At 43.2% G+C, this 22,567-nt stretch overlaps 2 protein-coding genes across 2 annotated transcripts in view; one reads left to right on the top strand and one right to left on the bottom strand.

The window, feature by feature from the left end:
- The window catches only part of EIF3A (eukaryotic translation initiation factor 3 subunit A), a 35,776-nt gene extending 19,050 nt beyond the window's left edge, over window positions 1-16,726 (top strand). Inside the window, exons 13-22 of the mRNA XM_037132849.2 lie at window positions 508-612; window positions 706-819; window positions 2,581-2,703; window positions 3,237-3,390; window positions 4,527-4,711; window positions 8,339-8,427; window positions 8,961-9,826; window positions 12,605-12,806; window positions 13,664-13,845; window positions 15,518-16,726. Of these exons, the coding sequence (XP_036988744.2) occupies window positions 508-612; window positions 706-819; window positions 2,581-2,703; window positions 3,237-3,390; window positions 4,527-4,711; window positions 8,339-8,427; window positions 8,961-9,826; window positions 12,605-12,806; window positions 13,664-13,845; window positions 15,518-15,753 (2,256 nt within the window). The 3' untranslated portion in view covers window positions 15,754-16,726. The remainder of the gene's footprint in view (window positions 1-507; window positions 613-705; window positions 820-2,580; window positions 2,704-3,236; window positions 3,391-4,526; window positions 4,712-8,338; window positions 8,428-8,960; window positions 9,827-12,604; window positions 12,807-13,663; window positions 13,846-15,517) is intronic.
- Window positions 16,727-18,476: 1,750 nt separating this feature from the next.
- NANOS1 (nanos C2HC-type zinc finger 1) lies at window positions 18,477-22,186 on the bottom strand. The gene has a single exon (XM_037132884.2). It carries the CDS (start codon window positions 22,079-22,081, stop codon window positions 21,224-21,226), a length of 858 nt encoding a protein of 285 aa, XP_036988779.2. The 5' UTR covers window positions 22,082-22,186; the 3' UTR covers window positions 18,477-21,223.
- Between the last annotated feature and the right edge of the window lie 381 nt (window positions 22,187-22,567).

Below are 22,567 nucleotides of genomic sequence, written 5' to 3'. Positions count from 1 at the left end.
TACATAAGATTTATTAACTACTTACATGAAGTAAGCATTTGTTTTTAATGGCTCTGCAATTTTCAGCATATTGGAGGAGTGAGAAATAGGTGGTATTTTCTCCTTATAATAAAGTAGAAGTACGGCTATTGCAAAACATTTTTACGTTGCCCAAATTTTCCCCTTGTAAACATTGACTCATTGTGTAAAAAGTAACTTAGGATTTGATTCTAGAAGCAGTGCTCCATTGCATTTCTTTTACATTCTTATTTATTTAAAGATTTTATTCATTTATTTTTAGAGAGAGGGGAAGGGAAGGAGAGAGGGAGAGAAACATCAGTGTGTGAGAGATACGTGGTTGCCTCTCACACACCACCAGCTGGGGACCTGGCTCACAACCTGGGCATGTGCCCCGACTGGGAATCAAACCAGTGATCTTTCGATTTGCAGGCCAGCACTCAAGCTACTGAGTTACACCATCCAGGGCTATATTCTTATTATTGGTTGTACATTTGTATTACTTTTCAGGACCTTGAAGAGTTAGATCCAGATTTCATCATGGCTAAACAGGTTGAACAACTGGAGAAAGAAAAGAAAGAACTTCAGGAACGCCTAAAGAATCAAGAAAAAAAGGTAAATGAAAAGACTGCTAGTAAACTTTTAACATGTTAAATTAAGAGATTTTTTTTTTTTTAAAAAACCTCCATTTGTTTTCATGTTACTCAGATTGACTATTTTGAAAGAGCTAAACGTTTGGAAGAAATCCCTTTAATAAAAAGTGCTTATGAAGAACAGAGAATTAAAGACATGGATTTGTGGGAACAACAAGAAGAAGAAAGAGTAAGATTTCAACTTAATTGAAATATTTTTAGGCTGTAAGCTGTAATTAAATCCTTTGCCAGCAATGGGATCATTGATTTCTTTTGTATTCTTTGCCAGATATGGTGCTTTAACGATTACATATGAACAGATGGGTGGGCAGAAATTTTTACAGTGAGACTGAAAAATGAAGCTTCTAAAGTAGCAAAGGACAGCTGAAAAGTGTAGTTTTTAAGACAGCTTTATGGGGATATACTGTACTTTTGCTGTGTATAATACACATAGTTTTGCCCTAATTTTTAAAGGAAAAGTAAGGATGTGCACTATACATGGGTAGTACTAATTCCGTATCTATGTAAATATTTTACTTCTTTTGTTTATGCTTATGTGTTAAAAGTGTAACTCTAGAGAGCAGTAACGATATCTGTGTTAAAAAATAAATGCTGAAATATCTTCATAATACAAAAAACAAGTATAAATAAATTAGTAATTGAATTAAAAAATTAAAGTGAAAGATTTTTTTCCTGAAAGTTCGGGTCAAAAACGTGGGCGTGCATTATACACGGCAAAATACGGTAACTCACGTGTCTTGTCATTCACCTATGGAAAGCGTGCAGTTGACGTTTTTTAGTGTATGTCCAGAACTGTGCAGCCATCTGATTTTGGAACAGCTCAGAAGAAACTTGGTATGCGTTATCAGTTATTCCTCATGTCACTTCTACCACCTGGCTGTAGGCAGCCTCTTTTTTGCCTTCAGATTTGCCTATTTTGGGTATTTACGTAAGGGAATCCTACAATATATGACTAGATTGCTCCCTCTTTCCTAGTCGCTGTTTACCTAATACACAAAAATAAGGTTTGTAGTGGCCGAAGTTGTAATACAACGATCTCATTCTGGTTAAGAAGAGTTAGGTAACCACAGGCAGGAGACAGTGTGCACTTGCGGGGGCTGCAGTGTGGAGAACGCAGCCCTCTTCTTGGTTCCGTCGGCTTGTCATTTGGGCCTAGTGTTGCCAGTTCGTTCTTTCTTTTTTTTAAGAAGTTGGAATTTTAGTGATAATTCTCTTTGAAATTAGGAAAAATGCTGCAGACCAAATAAAATAATTTAAGATGATTTACTGCAATCTCTGTCCTGAAGCCTCATCTTTTTTTTTTTACTTGGGGCACAAATAGAAAAGCCTGAACCTCCAGTTTTATTTCTTTTTTGTGTGGGTTGGTTGGTTGCTTGGTTGGTTATTTATTTAGAGGGGAAAGGAGGGAGAAGGAGAGGGAAACATCAGTGTGTGGTTGCCTCTTGCTCGCCCCCCTATTGGGAACCTGGCCCACAACCCAGGCATGTGCCCTGACTGGGAATCCAACTGGCCACCCTTTGGTTCACAGGCCAGCGCTCAACCCGGTGAACCACAAAAGCCAGGCCTATAGTTGTTTTTAAGGAAGAAATACCTTTAATAATTAAACCATAGTGCTTATTATTTATTGTTTGTATTTACTGTTTGTTCTAATATGTATATTACAGTTTTTCCTTTATAAAAATTTGTGGTACTGTGGGCCTAAATAAAAACAGTGATTGAAGATGCTCTGGGACTCCTTATCCATCTCCCTGATCACATTCCTGGGGGCCTGTTGGCACAAGGAGTAGTCGAGTCACCCTTCCGTTTTTTTGGCAGGGTGGGCAGGGCGCAAGAGCTGCTTGTGCTCTGCAAGAACCTGTCAGGACGTGGGCAAATCAGTGCTCACGTAATGAGAGCTTTGGGCGTTTAATTTTGTATTATGTGTTTGCAGATTACAACTATGCAGCTAGAACGAGAAAAGGCTCTCGAACATAAGAATCGATTGTCACGGATGCTTGAAGACAGAGATTCATTTGTAACGCGACTCAAGGCAGCGCGGCAGTCTGTTTATGAGGTGAGCTTGGGGTTCCAGGGCAGTGTTTGCTCGTGAGTTTTAGTTTTGCCTTAAGGCTTATTTTTTTTCAACACGGTGGCACATTCTGTATTGATCTAACAAATACAATGTTATCATTCATGTAATGTTTTAATGGAAAATTTCTTAAATATTTTCCAGGCTAAGCAATCAGCCATTACTATTTTTCTGAAGGTGAAGGGTGGACTGCATGAAATTGGTTGTTGATACAAGCTTTTGTTTACTGTTTAATTCAGAAAGAAACTAAGTGTCCCACTCTTAAGGTTCTAATTTAATCATTCAATTTAGTTTGTATGGGTGACAAACTGGATATTGTCCACAATTTAAATTTTTGGAAATCTTACATTTGAGACAAACTTCAGTCATTTGGAGATACTGGTTTTTATGCTTGAGGGTTGCTTTTTGTGTTTCCAAGAAATCTGCAATGCTTCTGTAAAGTTCAACCCTAACTGCTATTTGTAGCTCTTCAACAAAAACCTGATCTTTAAAAAAATATTTGGGGCGACCAATTACAGGAAAAACTTAAACAGTTTGAAGAACGGTTGGCAGAAGAAAGGCGTAATCGCTTGGAAGACCGGAAGAGGCAGCGGAAAGAAGAACGCAGAGCGACCTACTACCGGGAGAAGGAGGAGGAGGAGCAGAGGAGGGCGGAGGAGCAGATGCGGAAAGGTAACTGGACCCGGGTTTGAAGGGCACACAAGGTCGATACTAGGTCAGGTTACAGCAGTTTTGTTTAGAAAATAAAGGAATCGAGGAGTCGGGATCATTGGCTTATTAGCTATACCTCACTAGTTTTCAGGTTCTGAGGATCTTAACCTAGTTGTCTGTAATTTGTTGCGTTTAAAGGTATTAGGTCTTAACCTACTAGCTGAATTTTACGTTTTTGCTGTTCCTTTAAAAATTAATACTGCTTTTTAAATTTTTATCACTGTCTCTTTGAGGGAAGAGCCCCAGGAAAACTCAGAATTACCTTCTGAAGGGCGGGCTGCTTGTGGTACAGGCTTCCACTGCTAGATGGATTCTAGGAACCCATCTGTATCAGTGTACCAGCTGGTGGTGTGAGAGGCTGTATTCTGTTTCAGCGATTTTTTAAAAAATGCTGGATGCATTTGCCCATTTCATGATGGGTGATTTACATGTGCACCTGCCCACACTGCACTGAGTCTTCAGCAGTATTTACCAAAAATGGCAATGACCCCCGTGCCCTGCCCTCCCTGTTCACCTGATTTCACCCTGATTTTTCTGGATGAAAAAGATGTTGAGGAACAGGAAATGTTTTGCTAATGTGAAACAGGTGGAACAAAAAGTAACAGAAGCACTAAAAAGCATCAAAATCAATGAGTTCCGTAACGGATTTGATCAGTGCAAAAAAGTCTCGATAGGTGTATTGCATCAAATGGAGAGTACTTGGGAGGTGACTGAAGTTTAAACATGTAAAACTACATAATTTTTTATAAATTCCAGTTTTTTGGGTCCCCTCTTGTGAGTAATACTAATATTTATTTAGGATTAACTGCCAGATGAGGGCTGTCAAATGATCCTTTTTCTGGTATTGCATATACTTAGGAGTTGGAGGGGATTCCTAGTATTTTCTTCAGTCATTACAAAACTATTAATGATGAATGGCATTAATGACTTGTTTTCTTAAACATCTTCTGTCCTTTAGCTGGTTGTAAGCTATTTTTATATTCTTAAGAAGCATTTATTTCTGCATTATGCTGCATGTTCAGTACCAGAAAAGTAGACCTAGCACTAAGGGAAAGGTGCGGGTAGGAGGCACACTTTCTAACTAATCCCTCATGTAGAGCGTGAAGAGAGAGAACGTGCCGAACGGGCAAAGCGTGAGGAAGAGCTTCGAGAATACCAGGAGCGGGTCAAGAAGTTAGAAGAAGTAGAAAGGAAAAAACGCCAAAGGGAGTTGGAAATTGAAGAAAGGGAGCGTCGCAGAGAGGAAGAGAGAAGACTTGGTGATGACCCCCTTTCCAGGAAGGTGAGTATTCGGACGTTGTTTTTCCCTGGGATGGCTTGTGTGTATCGGCGCTCCTTTTCTTGCGTGACGTGTATATATATGTCAGTGTGTGTGTTGATGTCTGGGCTGGGTGTTTTAAACCGCTTACATTTACGTCTCTGGTATTGGTTCGTCTTCCCACTGACAGAGGGTTCTTAAGGAGAGAGCATTACACATGTTAGTGAGGCTGAGATTTTTACAGGCTTTGGCGTATTGAATCTCATGAGACTAAATAGTTGACAAAAGATAACTCATTAGTGCTATTGCAGGGGAATTGTTCTTTGTTCCTTGGAAGGAGTTGCTGTGAATTAAGAGGGTGAGGTGAGTTCTCTAATTTCTTGGCACTCAGGTTGGGTCTGATAGACCATCAATATTCAGCATCCCCTGGGAGCTTGTTAGAAATGCAGAGTCTCAGGCCCAACACCAAACCTTCTGAATCAGAACCTGCTTTTTAACTAGATTGCTAAGCAGTTCAAACACTGCTCTATTTATTATGTTTAATTTGCACGCATGCCCAGAACTGACCTATTTCCTCTCCCTCTATCTTGTGTGGCTTTAATTCCCTCTCCTGACTGGTGGCATTGTCACCCACTTAAATCACAGAGGTCTGAATCCTTCTCTGTCCTTTCTGTTTCTGCATTCCTACCTTAATTCAGAGTTTTTTTTGTCTGCATTATTTACTGGTCTTTCTGTTATTCTCCCTGGTCATAATCTTCCCCCAGCTTCAGATCTCCCTCCACATTGTGACCTGCTTGATTTTTCATAGTGCGTGTTTGGTCATTACACCTGCTCTTGGGTTTCAGACCTTTCTTTGGTTGGTCCTCATTACATAGAACAAAAGGTTAAAACATGTCTTAGCAGGCAAGGCCTTGTGTATTTACTGTTCTTTTTCATGAGCTTCACCTGTGCCATTTTCTTCTTAGTCACCTATACTTCAGCCAGACAGAGCTAGTTTTATGCTCTATCATGTGTTGTGACATCTACCTATGTGTTCTTTTTTCCCTGGGATGTGCCCAGCCTGCCTCTTAAACAAAATACTGCTTGTTTTTAAAGTTAAGAGCTAAGCAGCTGGAGGATTTCTCACCTGCCTTTTCTCCACTCCTTTTTTTTGTACCCTGTCTTTCCAAGCCCTTGGCTTCATTGGAGGAACCCTTAGTAGGTTACCTGCGTGGTCTTTGATTTCAATTTTACATGTAGGAGGATAGGTTGTCAGTTTTGTTACTCTTGTTGCTAATGTATGTTTTCACTTTCTTGTTATCAGTGATTGTGGCCTGCTTGGTTTCTAACTTTTGGAATTTAATGCATTTTTTCCTTTGTGTCTTAAACCATGGTCACATTTTAGGAGTACTTTTGGTTGGGCACAGAGTTCTGTGTGTGCATGTGAAACCAGAACAGTTGTGTTACTGGACTTAATTTAATTTGCTTCATCCTGTCGATTTATGGGAAGTCCATCCTCTGAAGGAAGTGAGGTAGCTTTCCCGTGATTGTGCGTTTGTGACTTAGTTTTAGTTTTTGCAAATCTGTGTTCATCCTTTCATTTCTGTTTTGTGCCCCCTGCCTTCCTTCACTTGTTCTTTTAATTGGAGAGTTTTTAGTTTTATCTCTTCAATTTAGCATGGTAGATGCTAAAACTGTTACACTTGTTTTATATCTAACATATGGTTTGGACCTTACTACTCGCTTCCACGTCCCTGCCATTCCTTCTTTTCTTCAAACCAGACTTAAGAACTTTATTTTCTTTACTCTTTTATGTTTTCCAAAATCTGTGAACTTAACAGTCTGCAAATTTTGGGAACTCTTCTGCCCCTTCAGAACAAAACAAAAGTCTGAGCATACTTTTATTTATGTTTTATTGCAATCAACTGTATGTTCTTGCCTCCAGAGCATTAAAACATGTTCTGTCTTTATTTAAGGACTTATTATCATTATTCTGGCAAACATGATTTAGTTTCAAGTACGTTTATACTGTATCACCTTTTCCCTTTTGCAGATAACATTTTGTCGTGTATTTTATCTTCCTGATTTTTTCTAGAATGTCTTTGTGTGTGTCTCAAATGAGGTTTTGTTTTCATCTCACGGTGGAACAGTGGCGCGGCGGTTCCGGCCGGTTCAGAGCCCTCCTCCCTCGGAGCCTGGGCTGGCTGTGCTAGGGCACGCGGGGGTGGGGGTGGTGCAGGCTGGGGAGGCGCTGTTTTATTCCTGGGGAGCTGTTGGCATGTTCTCTGTGTCCTCGATGTGAAGGGAGTCCAAGGCTGTGTTGGGGCACCAGGTGTGGTCTCTACTGGCCGTCCTTGGTGGTGCAGGCGGCCATGTCCTTTCGGTGAGAGGACAGTGAGAGGACAGCCGTTTACTCAGAGGGTGGTGGTCCCTTTTTTTATGGAAATTTTTTTCTCCTTTTCTCTATTCTGGTCTTTCAAAGTTCTTTATCTTTTTTAGTGTTTCAGTTTTTTCAATTCTTTGTCCTTTTGTAACTGGTTTTCTGAGATTCCTGTTTATATGTTTATCAACAAAGCCTATTCTGCTGTTTGATCTGTCAAGTGAATTTAAAGGTTTGGTGGTTATGTTACATTTTTAGAATTCTTTTTATTTGTTTAATGGCTCTCATAACCACCTAAGAAAAATCTTCCGAGAGTCTAATATTTGCCCTAAAACCTCATAATTTGAATTCTTTGAGTTTAATTTGCAGGTGAGTGTGAAGGGTAGGAGAAACTTGGTGTTCTGGGGTGTGGACGTTCCTTCCCTTGGATTGGCCATGAGTGACAGTGACAGTTGAGGTGTCCTGCCTTCTCCCGCAGTGTTCACTCGGGACTGTCTTGGAGAACAGCCCCTGACAGCTCCGAGTCGGTGGCTGTGCCGGCAGCAGACCGACTCGGGCATCCTAGTTTTTGGAGGTTTCTGTTGTGAAGACACCTTTTAAATTTCAAATTATGATCCTCATATTTATCTGCCAGGGATTGTAGTTATTCTTGGTTTTATTAGGTTTTTATTTCAGTCCTTCCACCGCATCCTGAGAGCTTGTTTTATATTGTTCTTTTCTGAGCGTGGCCGTAGGTTGTGTTTGTAGGAGCAGTCGGGCTGTGTCAGGGATTTGCGGTTAAAACTGTGTGCATCTCCCCTTACAAGGATCGCACTGCATGTACATTTTCACCTTAAGGATGTTGAGTGTCTCCCATGCCCTTTCCATAATTTTTATTGAGCAGGGGACAGTATTTTGAGCAGGGAACTGCTGTTAATCTAACTGTCCCCTCTTAGACCTCTTAGACTTGTCACTTGCTCCACCTGTTTAGCAGGCACTGTGATGTACATTTTGGGACACTTGGCTTTTTTCACATAATCTTAAAAGGGAATTGCTAGGTCAAAGAAAATCCGTAGGCATTTTAATTATTCCAGGGGGATGCTGCCAGCTTGTTTTCAAGTGGTGTTTTACTGTTTATAAAACCACAGTTTCACTGTCCTGCCCGTCTCATTTCAGGTTAACAGAGAAACAGTTTTAAAACTTACTTATGTCTAAAGACTTGAGATTGCTTATTATAAGTACAAAAATGTTTGAGTGGTAATACCAGTAGTAGTCATCGTGGCCAATGTGGTGCGTCTCACCTTTCAATACAGGACTCTCGCTGGGGAGACAGAGACGCAGAAGGCACGTGGAGGAAAGGGCCCGAAGTCGATTCCGAGTGGAGGAGGGGCCTGCCGGACAAGTGAGTGGGGTTGAGGGCAGCGGTACCGACTGACCGTGGGTGGTGGTACTGACTTGGTAGTGGTTTTCTAATTTGGTTTATTTTGTAGGAGAGGGGAAAGCAGAGCTGTGAAGAATTGTGTGCATGTTTGTTACTGAACTGTTTCTTGTAGTTTACTTCAACACTGCTGTAATTACTGACTTGTAATCATCTTGAGAAATGAGTTTTGGGACAGTATTAGAGTTAGAGTAAGAATGAATGAACAGTTTTATAACAAATATTTTTTTAAACCATCCTTTAAAATGAAATTGCCAAGGGACTCCTGGAAAAGTTCAGATACCCTTTTTTAAAAAAGCAGTTGTCTGCTCTATTTTATTATTTGTTGTTGTAATATTTCGAATTTACTATTTCTTTTTATTAAGAGCACATACTATTTTAGGGTAGGATTAATGAATTTACACTGAAGTGATGTTTGAAAATAAGTGAAGTAATTCTCAAAAAGACTATGTACTTTTTAAAGAAAGTTTAAAGATGTTTGGCATGTTGCCTTGTAGGGAGTGGAGACGTGGAGAAGGGCGGGATGAGGAGAGGCCTCACCGGAAAGATGAAGATCGCCTGAGGCGGTTGGGGGAGGATGAGGAGAGTCAGTCTTCCCATAGACCAGATGACGACCGGGTCCCCAGGCGTGGCGTGGAGGATGACAGAGGTCCCAGACGTGGTCCTGACGAAGATCGCTTCTCTCGCCGAGGGGCAGACGATGACCGGCCCTCTTGGCGTAATGCTGAAGATGACAGGCCTCCCAGGCGAGTTGCCGATGACGACAGGCCTCTCAGACGAATCGGTGATGACGACAGGCTTCCCAGACGAGTTGCTGATGACGACAGGCCTCCCAGGCGAGTTGCCGATGATGACAGGCCTCTCAGACGAATTGGTGATGACGACAGGCCTCCCAGACGAATCGGTGATGACGACAGGCCTCCCAGGCGAGTTGCTGATGACGACAGGCCTCTCAGACGAATTGGTGATGATGACAGGGGAAGCTGGCGTCACGCAGATGATGACAGACCACATAGACGACTGGATGAGGACCGAGGAAATTGGCGGACAGCGGATGAAGACAGAGGACCAAGACGGATGGATGAGGACCGGGGACCTCGGCGAGGAGGTGCTGATGATGAACGATCATCCTGGCGTAATGCTGACGAGGACCGGGGTCCCAGGCGAGGGTTGGATGAAGATCGAGGAACTTGGCGGAATGCTGAAGATGATAGAATTCCAAGGCGCGGTGCAGATGAGGACAGGGGTCCTTGGAGAAACATGGATGACGACCGGGTCTCAAGACGGACCGATGATGACCGGATTCCCAGCAGAAGGGGAGAGGACTCGAGACCTGGTCTCTGGAGACCATTTGTCAAGCCAGGTAAAATTTTAAGGATTTATTATTTACTTATAATAATTTAAATTTTTATTGCATTTTTACTCATTACCATTTATGCCTCCGTCCCCTCTTCCACCTCTAGCATCCCTGCCTTTCTGTAATCACCACACCGTTGTCTGTGTCTACCAGTTCTTTTCGTTTTCCCTCTATTCCTCCAGCACTGCCCCAACCCGCCCCAGCTGTCAGCTTACACTGCCTGAGTCTGTTTCTGTTTTGTTTGTTCAGGTTTAGAGAGGGGAAGGGAGGGAGATGGAGAAAGGAGAGAAGCATCAGTCCGTTGCACCCTGGTTGGGGTCAAATCTGCAACCCTGGCATGTGCCCCGCCCAGAATCTAACCCAGCGACCTTTTGCTTTGCAGGCTGCCGCCCAACCAACTGAGCCACACCAGTCAAGGCTCAAGTGACTATATTTTGATATTTTTAATAAAGAAGTTATCTTTCAATGGAAAAAAAGAAATTTTAATGGATATGTGACAGATTGGTTCATATTCCTATTAGTTTCTAGATAAACTGGTCTTTTCTTTTTTCTTGAATATCTCTGCAGTGACTTAGGTCAAAGCTCACTTACCTTCAATATCCAACATACCAAAACAGAGTGACTTGGCCCATTTTGTTTTCCTATTGCTTTTTTATTGCTTTAAGGGCTCTTCTGTGTCCATACCTTAAGTGTCTGTTCTTCCGGTTCTGACCTGGACCAGCCTCCTTGTAATAAATAACAAAGAGCAAAATACACTTGCCAGCCATGGGATTGTACTCATGGCAAGAGCTCATTTCCTTGTCAGTCTTAGGCCTGATCATCTTTTCATACTTTGCTATTCTTGAGCAATTGTATACAAGTCTGTGAACTTTATCATAGTCTCCAGATGACTTCTTTTCTGCCTTCAGACCTGGTGTTTCCAACTGCATACCGTACACAGCACATCTCCACTCGGGAGTGTTGCTGACAGTTCAGACTCACTCTTGTCAAAACTGCATCTGTGCGCGTGTGCACACACACGAGCACCTGCTTCTCTTCAGGGACACCACTTTCCATCTAGCTGTGCGAGCTGCACATCTGGGAGTGCTTGGCTTTCTCTTCTTCAAGCGAAATAATTTCATTTAGTTTAGTTCTCGCTTGTCAGTGTTCCTTAAGCCACTTCTGCTCCCCCTGCGTGTAGTTGGCTCTGGGCCTGTCCTTCCTTCTTTGAACTCTTGCTGGTACTGTCTGTGCTGGCTGTCTCACTTGCAAGTCCAGTCTCTGTGCAGTAGCCGGTGCAGGCTGTTCTAAATGTGGGTGGAACTGAGCAGCCTCCTTGCCTTTCCCCCTCAGTGGTTTCTGTTACATGCGACTCTCTCTTCTCTTCTGCCTTACTCCATTCTGCTGTCTAGTTGTGTGACTGTGGGCAAATCACTTCACTTTTCCATGCCTCATGTAAAAGGAGGACAGCAGTATCATTCGTGCTTGTTGGGTTTTATAAAGTCTCTGTGAATACTGAACTGGTTGCTCCTAGGGAAATAAAGGTTGGTGTCCTGTGAGCCTTCTGGTTCCAACAGTTTCGTTAACCCGTCAATACATAACCTGTTTCTTATATTTCTATTTCTGTTTAGAGATCCCTTATTTAATATATATTATTGACTCCTTAACATGGAATTCATGGCCAAAGCTCTGTAATGTATTCCGAGTGAAGCTTATCTAACCCATGTATTTTCTTCCATGCATTGCCTTCTTGTGCTTGGGAACACTAGAAAACACTTCAGCCCAGTGCTTGGAGGCCATTGTAAACAGTGAAATTGCCAATGAAAAGCACAAAAATGCAAAAACATGGCACTAATGAGGCCTTCAAAAGGATGCTTATTTAAAGTCTGAGAGATGTAGCAAGAAGACAGAACATTGCCTTATTCAGCCTAGCTGAGAATGTATTGTACTTGTTAGTCAACTGAAATATTTTGCCACTTTGCACATGTCTGCAGGTGACTGTAAAAGTTCTCAAATTTACTTTTGGGAGTACAAATAAATGTTAGCATATAGGCAAACTAGCAAGTACAAAATCTACTTAACTCAGAGCTATGGATAGTATTGAAGGAGGTCATATATCAGTTTGGAATAGTGCCATGGCATGTGGTAATTAAGTGGTAACAGGATTAATAATTATTAGCCTTACAACTGTAATGTGTTTTCATTGAAATCGCTCCTCTTTTTGGCCTCTGTGTGTACATAAAAATAGTGTTCCCAGATTTGGACATTCCGTGGGTAAGTATGAGGTATTGGGCAGGGTCAAAGGATTTATCCTTGTTTCCTGATTGTGTGGGTGGCAAACGAAGGAAGGCAGGAATATGAAATAAAAGGGTGGTTTTGGTCACAAAGGTTTTAAAAATGTTGCAAGATATAAATGAAAATATAATTGGAATTCTGTCTCAGAGATCTGGCTTCTACCCTTCACCCTTTAAGTTCTCTGCTTAAATAAGTTGTTTACCATCAAAACAGGTTTTTTATGCCCAGAATATCTGCATGCAGGTTATTCAACCCAGGCTTATAGAAATTTCTTACATCACGTTCCTGCGTGTTAGAAAAACAGGATAGGTGGTCATATAAATAGGAGCTGGGGCTTTTGTGAAATGAGGTAAATGGCTTTAGTTTTGTTTTTTTTTTTAATGAAGTTGGAGTGCCTTAAATTAGTATTTAGAATAGTGATGGATTAATGCCAACATTAAGAGCTCTATTCATTGTTGCCAATCTGTGTTTCTTGAGTAGAAAAATTTTTTTTATTCTTTAAAAAAACAGGTGGATGGAGAGAGAAAGAAAAGGCCAGAGAAGAGAGTTGGGGTCCACCTCGAGAATCAAGACCATCAGAAGATCGTGAATGGGACAGAGAAAAAGAGAGAGAGAGAGAGAGTCAGGATCGTGACGAGAGCGGCAAGGACCCCGAGAGAGAAAGGGACAGAGAGAGAGATGGAGACCGAGAGGATCGTTTCAGACGGCCTAGGTGTGATGCTCTCATTGAAACTGTGTGTGGGGCTCTGGTTCGGGTCGTCTTCCAGACTCCTGTGTGTTCCCAGCTGCTTTTGAGAGATGGAGCTAGCTCCTCATTCTTCCCCTTGCCTAAATTCATCTATGAGAATCATAGCTTTTTTTTTTTTTTTTTTAAGAATCTTAGAGGTTATCTAATTAACTGTTTCTTCTTAACCAAGAGTGAAAATGAAAGCAGGATCTTTGTGGCTTTTACAGTTCAGGCAACTCTTCGGGGGTGGAACAGGGGCTGGCTGTCTTCATCAGCCCATGGCTTTTCCCCTGTAGTTTAGGTCGGTCAGTCTTAGTGCCCTGAAATTATTAAAAACCTCTTTTCTTCTTTTTAAAATGAGTTTGCTAATAAAATTTTATAGGTTTCAGAAAGCTGCTTTACTTATCAGTGATAATTTCTACTACTTTTGGCCAAGATGGCTTTGTACTGATAAGTCTGGACCATCACTGTGTAATAGAATTTTCTGCAGGGATGAAAATACTCTGTATCTGTAATGTCCGTTATGGTAGCCAACAGTCATACTTGGCTGCTGACCATTTGGAATATGGTGAGTGTTACTGAGGGAGTGTCTTGACTTCATTTAGTTAAATTTAAGGAGCCACGTGTGGGTAGTGGCTGCTGTGTTGGATAGCATACACCCGGGTGTTTACTTGACCTCCCTGCCTGAGGCATGAGATCGAGAGTAAGTGATGAGTTTGAACTTGATCCCTCTCATTACATTCCTAAACTCTTGAGCACCATGATGTATTATGATAAATTCTCTTACCATCATCCATGTAGTCTAACGTCAGAATGTAACGTATCATTTTGAATGATTGCAGGGATGAAGGTGACAGGAGAAGAGGACCAGCCGAGGAAGCCTCGAGCTGGAGAGATTCAAGTCGCCGCGACGATAGGGATAGAGATGACCGCCGACGGGAGAGAGATGATCGCCGTGATCTGAGAGAGAGGCGAGATGACAGGGATCGCCGGGGACCTCCGCTCAGATCAGAGCGTGAAGAAGGTAGATTATGTGTACAGCTGCTGAACTGCTGGAGAATCGTGACTTCTGGGGGGTTTGGGGTTTTAATTGTCTCATAGATTTATGTGAACACCAGAAATACGACAGTGGTGCTTAGCTTAGAATTCACAGTTCTCGTAAAAGTCAGTCAGTGGTTGCTCCAAGATTCACCAGTGACTATCGATTTGGCGGTCGTGAGTCTGCCAGCTGTCACCGTGTGGTGGAGCGTTGATTGTTCTGTGTCTCAGTCTGATCTCTGTCAGCGTCGGCTGGTCCACCCGACCGTGGAGCATCGTCCAGCAAGAGATCTCCAGCATGAGACCTCGCAGACCACTTTTGATGTGTTCGATCAGTCACAGCACTGTCTTCATACACTGCAGAAATCTTTTTCTGCATTTCAGTTGCATTTTAATATTCTTGAAATCATAAAGCAAACCGTCAAAAATGTTGCATATATTCTTCCATCTTCAATATTGAAATGGCTACACAAAATTAATTTTAATAAGCCATCGTATGGAAAAAAACAAATGAACTTTTTTGGCCAACCCAGTAGAGTAGTACACTAATTAAATTGGTTACTAAGCAAAATATATATATAGATAAAGAGTTCCTTTTATGTAAACAAGGAAACAGTTTATCACTTTTTTTTTTAAGTAAGGTCATAGTGGATTAGGAGAAAGTATAATAAATATTCTTTCTCTGAAATTGTGACAGTTGAAACTTTAGTAAAAAATACTTGATATTTAAAATTACCATTGCACTTAAATAATTGTCTTACAAGCTTCTAATACTTGATTAGTACAACTGTGCATTGTAAGGGTATTTCTGAGCCAGAAACCCTTTAATTTAAAAAATTTTTAAATTCAGCCATTTTGTTATCACTTTCTTATAGTCTTTGTAGATTATTGGGTTGGCCAAAACATTCATATAGTTTTTTCCATAAAATAAAAGACATTTTTCATATTTTCATCAGTAACTGTATCGATCTGGATATTTTGAGTGTGTCGGCTGTCTCCCACATAGCATAAGGTTGACTGTTCTCAGCTAATTTCTCCATTGGATCGCATTGTCCGGCGAGAAGTCTCTGGCGTGATACTTCACGAAGCACTCTTCACATGCACAGTCACAGCACCTTCTCCACACGCTGCACAGATCTTTTTTTTTTTTTTGCTTTTTGTTGTGTTACTACCTTTCTTGAAATAGTAAAGCATAATATTCCATCTTCAGTATTAAAATGGCTACACAATAATTCACCAGTTTTGATGTTACTGTTTTAAATGCATGCTGATATGACAGCTGTCACAATACAACCTAACCAAATTGTTTCAAATGAGGTTAAAGACAACCAAGCACCACTAGAGCCATCTTAGGAGAAAAAAACCAAATGAATTTTTTGGCCAAACCAGTAAAACAATTAGGACACTTCCCAGGCCAGTGATTTCTTGTTTGCAAATTTCAAGTATATCTCTCTGCATGTTTTCAAGGTTTTGTTAAGAAAATGTATCAAAATGATTATAATATATTTAGCTTTTATTGGTTTCAAATGCCGATTCCGTATCGTTCTTTTCAGTACAGGATTTCTGAGTAATTCGAGGCATTCCTTTTGCCGAAGTTCTGCTTAGTTTCAGCCGGTAGAGGACACTACAAACTAATTCTCTTTCCTTTAACTTTTTAGCAAGTTCCTGGAGACGTGCTGATGACAGGAAAGATGATCGGCCAGAAGAGCGGGATACCCCTCGTCGCGTTCCCCCTCCAGCTCTTTCAAGAGACCGAGAAAGAGAGCGAGAGCGAGACCGAGAAAGAGAAGGCGAGAAAGAGAAGGCCTCGTGGAGAGCTGAGAAAGACAGGGAGTCCCTTCGTCGTACTAAGAATGAGACTGATGAAGATGGATGGACTACGGTACGACGTTAAGTCTCAGAACGACAGACTCAAACTCCTGTCTTACATAGGTTTGATCACATCCGAGGATTACTATTCTTGTGCTTCAGCCAATCTGAATTGGATTCGTTAATGTTGTCTCACCATAACACAGCATGAACTTGTACTAATCCTATATAATAGATCGATCATGCGCCGTTTCCACAGAAGGTTGGAAAACAATGCCATTTTCTGGAATTTAAGGTGTTGCATTATTTCATCAATCACTTGTTTACAAAAAAGGAAAAATAAAAAATAAATTTAAAATGTGAACCCTTCAGGTATTGAGTAATACTCGTATCTTGGTATAGAACTGATATTTTTTTTGATTTTTGAAATATATTAATTTGGAATGAGGTAAGGTTCTATTATAGAAAATGTATTTCAAGACACTCTAAAGCAAGGGGCTAAAGCAGTTTTCACCCCGTTAGCAGCTGAGACATGCCTCTCGGTGTTTTGAGGTACTGACTAGATATAAAACGTTTGGGTTCACTCTGAGCGCAGTGAACTTTACAAATATCCGGTGCAGTGGGAGTTTCTGTAGATTTTACTTGAGAGAAGGTGAGTATAAAGCAATCTGCAGTTGTTGTAATGACAAGAATACTGCTCACGTGTGAATCCAGAAGTTACAGCTTTTAAATTTTAAAGTATTTGGTAAACCTTTGCTGAGTTTTTTTTTCCTGTTGCCAATAGCAAATTGCTCTTCCATTAATGGAGAATTCAGCCTTTCAAGCATTTTAAATAAGACAATATTTATAAGTGTGGTTTGGAGGAATTGTTTCAATTCTTTTTCTTAATTTCTTTTCAGGATAGGTTCTTTCACCAAGTAATTGTAGTAATGACTGTGTTGACTTCAATTTTGGGGTGTAGTGGCTGTGTTCAGGATTAACTTTGGTCTCATTGAAGCCAACACAGAACTTGCTGCTGTGGTTTTCTTTAATGATAAATAAAATACTTACAGAATTTGTTTCTGTGTTGATTTGTGATTATATTTAAAATGTTTTGTTTGTAATGGTGAATTTGCATATTGAGTTTGTTTTTTACTTGACTTTTGTCTGCACCAGTAAATGTCTTAGTTTTTAGTGTCAGAGACAAGCCAAGTGCACTGTCAAGCAGACGTGGATAGGTTGTGTCCCCAAGACGATGTCCTGCATTAATGTGGACCCCTTGGCTCCTGGGCAGTGCTGTTGTCTCTGTGAGCTTGTGTGTGTTGTGGAGTGTGCGTGCGTGTGTCTACTTGACCATATGGGTTATCCTCTGAAATTAGAAAAATTATAACTCAGAGACGTTAGTTGCAGCTTCATAGTAGCTATAGGCACTTAAATTATTTCTGATACTGAGTGGTGAGAATTCCTGTTGGTATAGCCAGAAGAGGGAGTATTGATGCTTTTATACTTAAATATTATCACATGTGGCCTTTTCTGTTTGATGTTCCCAATGATAGAAAGCACTTTTTACACCTGTAGCTTTCTTTTCAAACAAGTAGAAGTCTTTAAAAGGTCTTGTGGGGAAAGGGCCTTTCTTTTGTAACAAAAAGTTGGGGCAGTGACCTACTGGGAACTGACCCCCCCTGCACCTGAACTCCACCCCCGTCTCAACATGCACGTAGTTTTTCACAGGTGTCAAAGCTGACCAAGCAGCCTACTTACTAACGTGTAGAAGTCGCCATGTTCCCAGTGGCTACCACATTTTTAAATGAGAATACCATCACTGTTAATAATACAAGTGGATCAAGGTGAGCGGAGATAGACACTGGCCAAAAAAAGACAATAATCCCACCAGGTGTCTCCAGGGGCCCCCAGGAGGAAGTTGGCATCTGTGGGGGGGAGATGCCAGGTACTACCTGTGTTTTGTTTTTTACTATTTTGACTATAGATTGATTCACAGTTTTATAAGGGTCATTGACACATGGGACACTATGGAAGGTATGTTTCTCATGTTGTGGCTAATAAGAACAGACTAGAAAATGACAACTAAAACTTTTCCTTTGATGAGAGTACATACATTTGTGGTATAATTTTAAAACATGTCATTTCGGCTTATAATAAATCTATGCCAAATGTTGTAGTCAAAGTTAGTCAGTTTTGCAGCTTCCAAAAAGGACTTCACAGGAGAATTAAAATTCAAGGACAAAAAAACCACTGAAAATGTCACTGCAGAGGACAGGCAGGGTAAGGCAACGCATCCCTCTGGACTTGGTAAGGCTCTTCAGAGGGTTCCGTACGTTGTGTTGATTTTAAGCTAAATGTGGAGCGTGTTTTGTTTTTTTTTAAGATTATATTTTTTAGAGAGGGGGAAGGGAGGGAGAAAGGGAAAGAAACATCAATTGCTTCTCTAGCGCTCCCTAACTGGGGCCCTGGCTGGCAACCCAGGCATATGTCCTGACTGAAATGGAGCCAGCAGCCTTTTTGAGGCTGGTGCTCAGTCCACTGAGCCATACCAGCCAGGGCTATAGTATGCTGTTATTGACAACTTTTTTCATACCAATTTTTAAACCTAAGAATTGGTAGGTTACATTTAAATACTGGGTTGGCCAAAATGTTTTAGTTTTTTCCATATGGTAGCTCTAGTAGTGCTTCATAGTCTTAACTTCATTGGAAACAATTTTGTTAGATTGTATTGTGACAGTTGTCATATCAGCGTGCATTGAAAAACAAAATTGGTGAAATTTTGTGCAGCCATTTTAATATTGAGGATGGAAGAGTATATGCAAGATCATCGGTGTATTATGCTTTATTATTTCAGCAAAGGTAAAAATGCAGCTGAAATGTAAAAAAAGATTTGTGCAGTGTACAGAGAAGATACCCTGACTGATCGAACATGTTAAAACCAGTTTGTGAAGTTTCTTGGTATTGATATTTTGGTCAAGTAATTCTTTGCTGTGGGGCTAGCTTATGCATTGGAAGATGTTTAGCAGCACCCCGGCCCCTACCCACTAGAAATCAATAGCTGGAAATAGGAGATATACTGAAAATACCAATAAAAAGTCAATAAAGCTACTGGTCAAAATGAAAAATGTCTTATTTCACATAAAAGACATAATAATGTACTTTAAAGCCAACCTAATTTGTGAGTGTGGTTACTAGACTTTTAATAAGATATCTCTAGAAACGTAAGGGTAGTAATACCCTCTTTATATCTCTCAGTATTTTAATATTAGCTGGAGAAGGCAAATTTCGGGGCGGGGGCAATAAATAATACAGGTTTTGTTTTAAATGGATTAATACAATGGTTGCCAACCTGGCTGAGGGTCTTTTGGATCCTCTTCCCAACACGCTCCTGACCTCAAAGCTAAAACCGATGTTCAGTGTGTTCCCCTTTAGGCACGTCCCACCCAGTGACTTGTTTTGAAGATCTATCTAGTGAAGTCTGGGACGGGGAAAGTGTCTATAATTCAGCTCCTCTTAAGGATACAAAGAAACTGCCTGCCTGCTCCTCCTGGTCTGAGGAATGCACTGATCTGTTTATAGTGACTCGCTGAAAAGATAGGGAACAGCAGGAGGAGGGCTAAGGCGAATTCACATCCACCTGAAAAGTACCCCATAAGCACAACTAACTTACGCTGGTGTACTTTCTAGCCAAACAAGAGGGATTATGTGGCTTTATTAATCTACTTGAGTTTAGGCCCAGTTAATTTGGAAGTTTTTCCGCCTAGGGCAGGAGTGGAGTTTCTCTTCCTGGCCCAGAAACAGTCTGCATGTCCCCCATCCCTCTCCCGAGTGACACGCCTTCTTCCTCTAACAAAAAGGCTCTCGAGGTACCCAAGAGGATTTACTCCAAGCTCTAGTACACCTTCAGAGTAGTGCTCAAGCCAGTTTGTTGTGGAGGATGCTAGCTCTTTAATATGAAAGCAGTCTAATCTCTTAAATTCTCCTGCTGGAATCTTTATGTGCTTAGGTTAATCTCCTGCTGATATTTTCAGATAGGCATTTTGTATTTCTGGTGGTTTTATCTTTATTTCCATTTCTGCCTCTCTGGATAGGCTGCCCGTGATGGTGTGGCATTCAACTTGGGGGATATAAAAAGGAGGGTGGCAGGTAGGATAGTGGTTAAGAACCTTTGCCTAAGAATCAGGTTTAACCTCATTTATCTATAACTGGTAGAGTTCCAGGAACATTGGGGTCTTCCAGTGAGAATGGGAACATAGGTTTTGCTCCTCGTCTCCAACCCCCAGCTCCATAATTACTGCTTCTTCTGGCTTGGGGACCATCCGAGAGTGTTCAACCCACAGGCCACATGGGGCCCAGAATGGCTATAAATGCAGCCCAACCCAAAACTGTAAATTTACTTAAAACATTGAGTTTTGCGGTTATTTTGCGGTTACCTGTTGCAATGCATTTAACGTGTGGCCCAGAGACACCAAAAGGTCCGACACCCTAAAGCCAGGCAGCCCAGAGTGGAACCTTCAGGAACACAGGTTATTACATGAACCTTCCAGGGTGCAAAGAGTTTCATCTTCCACTTAGCTTGAGAGGCGAGGGCTGGAATGGGTTTTCCACTACTTTGGAACCCAGGCATTGAACGATTCAGGGTCATTGCTACCTGCTCTTGATCTTAGTATCACAGTTTTTAAAGAACTGGAAATGGGGGGCGGGCACAAAGACAAAAAGCCAAGTAGCAAAGTTATAGGCAAGATTAATGAAATCGTATACTGTTACAGTATAAATACACAAGTCACTTCTTAAACAGCACCATTTCCAAGTGGGTACACAATATGATTATAACGGCACAACTTTTAAGGGTGGAAAATGCTAGTTGCTAGTTCAGTAATAAAAGATCTGGTACCTAAGAATAAATTGTATTCTACCCGCTACAGAGTGTGCATTTTTTTTTTATACCTTCAGCTAGGACAGAAACAAGCCACAAAGAGGGAATACCTTCTCAAATTAATACTGAAAAGAATTCTTCACTTCTCAAAACAGATGCTACCAGGGGCTTGCTTTGCCTGGAATAAGAGTAACGGATTAAGGACAACTAAAAAAAAAATGTTTCAAACAATAAAAGTCATTTTGCCAACATTCCATAAAATCATCGGTTTTAAGTTCAATTAAGAGGCTTTTAAAAAAATATTCTAGACCTAGTAAAGTGCCTCCATTAATAAAATTAAACATCCAAGATTTGATTGAGATAATTTCATATTGATGCGCATCTAAAATAGGTCGACGTGTACAGTAAATAAACGGCGCCTCTAAGTTGCAATATTTCAGTTAGTGGAATACACACAGCCTTCACTGTCCGGATGCGCACAAACTAGAAACTAGAGACAAATCAAGATTTTAGCGTCTTGACTCAACCGCAGTACTCCGAACGGCCTGCTTTCTTTGAAAAATCCAGAACGACACGGCAAGTTGAAGCAACTGCTGTCTCCACGCCTTCCCAACAGCAAGGAAGAGACGGTGCGCAGACCAAAGATGAGAGTGGGCAGGCGGTGACCCTCGTGGCGTCAGGTGGCAGCAGGCTGCGCTCACCGCAGCTTCTTGCCCGGCAGGGAGTCCCTGGTGCTGCGCTGGGGCGGCCGGGCGGTGGGCGGCGGCGGCGGCACTTTGGAGAGCGGGCAGTACTTGATGGTGTGCGCGTTGTCGCCGCTGGCGCCGCACAGGGGACACGTGTAGCGGCGCAGCACGGGGCACAGCACCCGCCCGTCGGGTCCCTTCAGGATGTGGGTGGTGTAGAGCGCCACCGCCTCCTTGTTGTTCCGGCAAAACACGCACACCTGCAGCTCGGGCTTGAGGAGCCGGGCAGCCGCGGCCCCGGAGGCAGCGTGCAGCCGGGGCTCGGCCGCCCACGCCGGGGCTCGCTCCTCGCGCGGCGTCACCTCGCTGGTGGCTGCCGCGGCGGGCGCGCAGCCCAGCAGCACCGCGGCGGCGCGACCCGCGAACGGGCTCAGCTCGGCGAAGCGCTCCTCGAGCAGCCCGGCCTCAGCGGGGCCTGCGCACAGCTCCAGCGCGCTCCCCAGGTAGCGGGCCCCGCACCCAGGCTCGTCACTGTCGTCGTCGTCCTCCTCCTCTTCGTAGTCCGGCGGCCCCAGCACAGGCCTCAGCGCCCCGGGCCCAGGCCCGGCGTGAGGGGAGCAGCAGGAGGAGGAGGAAGAGGAGGGCGGGGAGCCGCCGCCGTCTCTGTCTTCTCCGCGGGCACAGCCGAAGCGCTGCTCGCCGTCCACCGCCTTGGTGATGAGCGTGGCGAGCCCCAGATAGTCGTTCCACGAGCTGAAGGGCTGTGGGTGCGATGGGCCCTGGGCGCTCACGTAGCGGGCGCTGGGCACGAGCGCCATGGGCGGGGGGCCGCGGCGGGGCGAGTGGGGCGCCCAGGGGAAAGCCTCCATGAGCCGGCTGCGGGCCGCGCGGGCCGCCTCCCCGCCGCCGGCGCGGGCCGGACGGAAGGGACGCGCGGAGCTTGCCCGCTGGCCAGCCGCGGGGGTGGGGCCGCCTGGCCGCCTTTTATCAGGCCCCGTTCCTCCCCGCCCCCCGGCCTCGCCGCCGCGGCCCTGCCCCCTGCGCTCCCCCGCCCGGGCCACCTCGCCCGCGCCCCGGACGGAGGCGGAGCGGAGGCGGGCACGCGCTCCGCTCCGGACCGCGAAGCTCTGGCGCCCAGCGCTGCGCCAGCCTCCCCAGCTGCGGGGTGGCTTTCATTCTGGGAGGGGGCGGACGGGGAGCCGCCACGAGCCCCGGCGCCAATTGGCTGCCGACCAGAAACCCCCTGCGCCACGGGTGCCGCTCCGGATGCTGATTGGTGAAACCGGGGGAGGGGCGTGCCCTGCCCGCTCAGGGCGGCCTAGTGGGGTAAGTAGAGGAGAGGAGAGGAGAGCTGG

Source organism: Artibeus jamaicensis, unplaced genomic scaffold, assembly GCF_021234435.1.
Source record: "Artibeus jamaicensis isolate MK-2021 breed Jamaican fruit bat unplaced genomic scaffold, CSHL_Jam_final contig_490, whole genome shotgun sequence".
Lineage (NCBI taxonomy): Eukaryota > Metazoa > Chordata > Mammalia > Chiroptera > Phyllostomidae > Artibeus > Artibeus jamaicensis.
The sequence above is the reverse complement of the archived record's forward strand: the minus strand, read 5'-3'. Positions and strand labels throughout refer to the sequence as shown.